The following is a 4332-nucleotide window of genomic DNA, read 5'->3' on the forward strand; positions in this document are numbered from 1 at the left end:
TAGTATTAGTAGTAGCATTAGTAGTAGTAGTAGTAGTAGTAGTAGTAATAGTAGCAGTAGTAGTAGTAGTAGTAGTAGTAGTAGTAGTAATAGTAGTAATAGTAGTAGTAGTAGTAATGGTTGTAGTAATAGTAGTAATAGTAGTAGTAGTAGTAATGGTTATAGTAGTAGTAATGGTAGTAGTAGTAGTAATGGTTGTAGTAGTAGTAGTAGTAATAGTAGTAGTAGTAGTAGTAGTAGTAGTAGTGTAAACTGGAATATCCTAACACTTTTATTTTGAAATCGAGGATACCCGACCCTGATTGGTTTATTTCGCCATGACGTGTACACGGAAAATGGCCACGCAAGCGAGTGGAATCATAACATTACACTGAAAGTCTCTTTACTTTCACTCGTATCGTTTAGTTTCGGCTGTTTGATTAAACTTTTCCGATGGCGGCGGTTTCTGACTGTCTTTGACGAGCGGAAGCGGCAGAAAGGCTGAGTGTTTCGTCGGCTGTTGCTGTGAAATGAAAACATGTCGCTGGTCGCTGTGAAAGCTAACCGACAGCAGCAGCAGCTAGCTAGCTCACGGCTGTTCGTGTGTGAGGTCTGTCACCGCGCAAAGTAAGTGAATTATTATCAGTTTAGACACACCAGCTGCTTTAAAGCTTTATCACTGAGATCTCTTAAATCGCAAGTTTACTTCTGCACTATTTTATTGTTGATTAAAGGCTTCAATGTGACGATAAAGCACCAAATTCACAGCGAAACGACGGCCTGGCTGCTCATAGAGGAAGTCATTGAGGAGCCTGACATGAAGTTTTTTTGTGTTTTTTTTCCCTTTTTTTTTCAGATGACAAGAAGACGAGCAAAGCAGTGACACGTACAGCTGACAGCATGTGACACACACACTCGTCTCACACACCATCAAAAAAGTTGGTTTGAAAGATGCCTCGCCTGGAAGAGTTGGCCAACGTCGCCCTGAGGGTGCCGAGCATCCTGCTGCTGGACCTGCTCTACAAATGTGACATTGAAGGGTTAACGGAGCACCTCAAGGCCAAAAATGAAGACATGCTCTTCAAATACAAATATGTCATCTGGAACATGTACTACATTGGTGAGTATGATAAAATGTTTAAATGTTACCCACATGCACAATTAGTGCAGTATTTTTTATTTAAGATAATATCATCCTCTATTACTGTGGGGAAATTTGCATTGTTACAGCAGCCAGGAGTGTACAGGGATAAAGCAGCAAAAGAACAATATAAATAGTAAAAAAAAATGCAAAATAGTATCAACAAGGTGCCAAACTCAGCAGTTTAAAAAATATATATACACTTATTGCACATGGAGGTAAATGCACGAGTTTAATTGTCTCATAGTGTCTGGTTTATGTTGTGTTTATTTTTATATTTCTATTATTTTAATATTTCTATATCTGCTATTTTTTATTATAAGACACAGGCAAGAATGCAGCAAATGACATCTCATTGTATTCTGCACGCTGATAATAAAAGCTGCATTCAGAGGCCTTTCACAAGCATATGAACCTTAGAAACTTGAGACAAAATGGTTTGATTTAATTTGAAAACAGGGGAAAACATGATGAGAAACCTGGAAAGAAATATTCCTCAAATTCCAAAAAAGATACACAGTGAAAAAGTACACAGTGACCAAAAAATGATATGAAAATTAACTGGGGGGAATAATTGGATATTATCATAAAAACTAGGAAAAATGTTCAGATTTATATATTTTCAAAATTATATGTTTAAAATTAGTGAATAATAAGTATAAGAAGAATTATTATTGCTTATTTTGAGGGAATTTTACTTGTAATTTTTAACTAATTTCTTGCAAGTTTTGGTGTCATTTCTTGTTAAGTTTCTATTTGCCCTCTTCCCATGTTTTTGAAAGAAAGCCAGACAATTTGGTCTGGTGTCAAAGGGTTAAACATGCAGCTGCGTTTTGATGCTGTACACTGTTTTCCAGTCAGGTTTGAGCTGTTTCATGTTGATAATTGACTTCTCTTAAATGTCAGGTGTTGAGGAGTCAGTGTTCTTTCTGATGTAATCAGATTCCTCCTTAATGTCAACAAAAATGTGCTGAAATTCTGCAAGATTTCATGTCTGGTGCACATTTTTTTCATTGTGTTGATCAAAACTATTTTTGTAAATTGATTTGTCTTGTGAAAACCAGGAAGAGAAGCTAAACCATATGTAGTTTACCATTTGAATTTTTATGTTACTTTTTCTTCTTTCAGGAACAAACAGGATGTGTTACATGTTTTTTTATGCTCATTTTTAGAATTATTTATGTTTTTTTCCTTTTAGTTTTTTTTTTACTTTATCGTACTGTTTTTTTATTTCATATCTCACCCACAAGTTTTTTGTCAAATAGGATTGTTCATATGTATGTGTTTGATTCTGTAGCAAAGGGGCTTCGTTGAAGTAGAAACATGGGGAGGTATAATTTATTTTATTTTATTTTTCCAAGTGTGAGATTTATTGTATTTGTATAACTTTAAATACTAATCAGAATACCTTGAAAATGCAAATGAATGAATACTGGATTGCAATAGTTGGATGTGAATCACCCCTCCTTTCCTTTTTAGTGTGTATCTTGTATTTAAAGACTACCTGCTAGTATCATCACTCTTGACTTCCTCAAACACAGAAAACGTCACGTGATCATTTTATTTCCTTTCAGGTCATCTGATAAACCTGGTGGTGTTGGTTCTGCCGTTGAGACACATCGTGACGCTCTACCTCCACATCCTGGCTGCTCTTCTCCTGTACATGGGGCATCAGATTTCCAAGTGAGATACTACGACTACTATCACTACTACTATCACTACTACTACAACTGCTGGACGTCCTAGATTTATTGTACCAGGATCAGTTTTCTCCTCTGTCAAAGCTCGGCTGCGGCCTCAGCGCTCCTCCTTCTGTGTGGATCCAGTTTCCTTCAGCCTGGTATTTATTTTTAGGGGACCGTGTCGTGTCGCGCGTTGTTACGTGAGAACATCCAGGCGGTTCCTTAAAGGCTCGTTACTGTAAAAAGAGCAAACAAAACTTATTTGGGCAGAAATATATGAATGACGAAACTGATCGATATAAGAAATAAACGTGGTAAAAACTTTAACTGTCACCTCAGGGATTATTTTAGATTTTAGTAGGATAATAATAATAATGAAAATACATTTTATTTATAGAACGCTTTTCAAAAAACTCAAAAACACTTTACAAAGTAAAAGAGGATCAAAGAATACATTAAAAAAAACATACTAAGATAAGCGCAACATTGAAACTTATAATGTTATTTAATTAATATTCTCCTATCAAATCTTTGTGATCAAGTTATTAATTTGAGCTTTGAATTTACTTGATTTTATGTCCTTTTTAAAACATTTTTAAAGAAATTTTTTGACATATCAACACTTATTTGACATATCAAGAGAATCATAAAATTAAAAAAAAATAGTCACCAAAAAGAAAAAACATTACATAAATAAATAAATATTAATATTTGTAATAGCTTACTTAAATAGAGGCTCATGGGAAATGTCATGAATGTACAAAAATATTATAAAAAAATCTTAAATTTGTTTTGCATACAAGGAATTCAACTTATAAATACACATAAACATACAAAACAACACATATGTATTTAAAAAAACACAACAATGTTAAACATATTTAATAATAAATCCTGTTCCTGAAAATAGCAACAATCAAACAATCAGCATAAAATAATGATGATATTCTTTTAATGTCAAATGTCTGCTTAAAAACAGTGAATATTTATGATTATAAAATCTGCTTTTTTCTGTTTTATTTTGCAGGGATTATGTTCGTGAGGAGCTGCAGTACGGTTATGAAGGAGCCGTGTACCGTGATTCTCTGGCCTTTAACAGATTTGTCTCTGCGATGACCAGTAAGTCCTGAAACCTGTTTTTTCCCCTCTTTTCCAAACTTTGGGGTTGGAAAAATCATCTTATTCCAAAATGTGTCAGTAATAGATGTTCTGTATTGATTTGTTCCACTCTTGAAATTATATGTCTCCGTATTTTGATTGTCAAATGGAAATATATTGTAGATGTCTTTGTGCAGCATTTTATACACATGTCCAAAATCTCGCTCAGTGGGGACACGTCTGACAGTACCCAGCGCGGACATGTACGACAGTCCGCCTCAGCGTGGACATGTTTAACAGTCCCCAGCCTGGACATGTCTGACATCTTACTCAGTGCAGACATGTCCAATATCTTCACCCAAAATTCCTCCTTACATGTTTGATATATCTGAAAACTTCTTAAGAATTTGACATGATGATCTGTGAACAATA

The 4332-nt window shown here is 34.7% G+C and overlaps 1 protein-coding gene across 1 annotated transcript; it reads left to right on the forward strand.

The window, feature by feature from the left end:
• Positions 1–343: 343 nt before the first annotated feature.
• Positions 344–3939, forward strand: LOC121939827 (RING finger protein 145-like). The gene is made up of 4 exons (XM_042482765.1): positions 344–606; positions 836–1099; positions 2695–2803; positions 3830–3939. Exons 2-4 carry the CDS (start codon positions 931–933, stop codon positions 3930–3932), a joined length of 381 nt encoding a protein of 126 aa, XP_042338699.1. The 5' UTR covers positions 344–606; positions 836–930; the 3' UTR covers positions 3933–3939.
• Positions 3940–4332: the final 393 nt, after the last annotated feature.

The sequence above is a fragment of the Plectropomus leopardus genome, unplaced genomic scaffold (genome assembly GCF_008729295.1).
Source record: "Plectropomus leopardus isolate mb unplaced genomic scaffold, YSFRI_Pleo_2.0 unplaced_scaffold6231, whole genome shotgun sequence".
Taxonomy (NCBI): Eukaryota; Metazoa; Chordata; class Actinopteri; order Perciformes; family Serranidae; genus Plectropomus; species Plectropomus leopardus.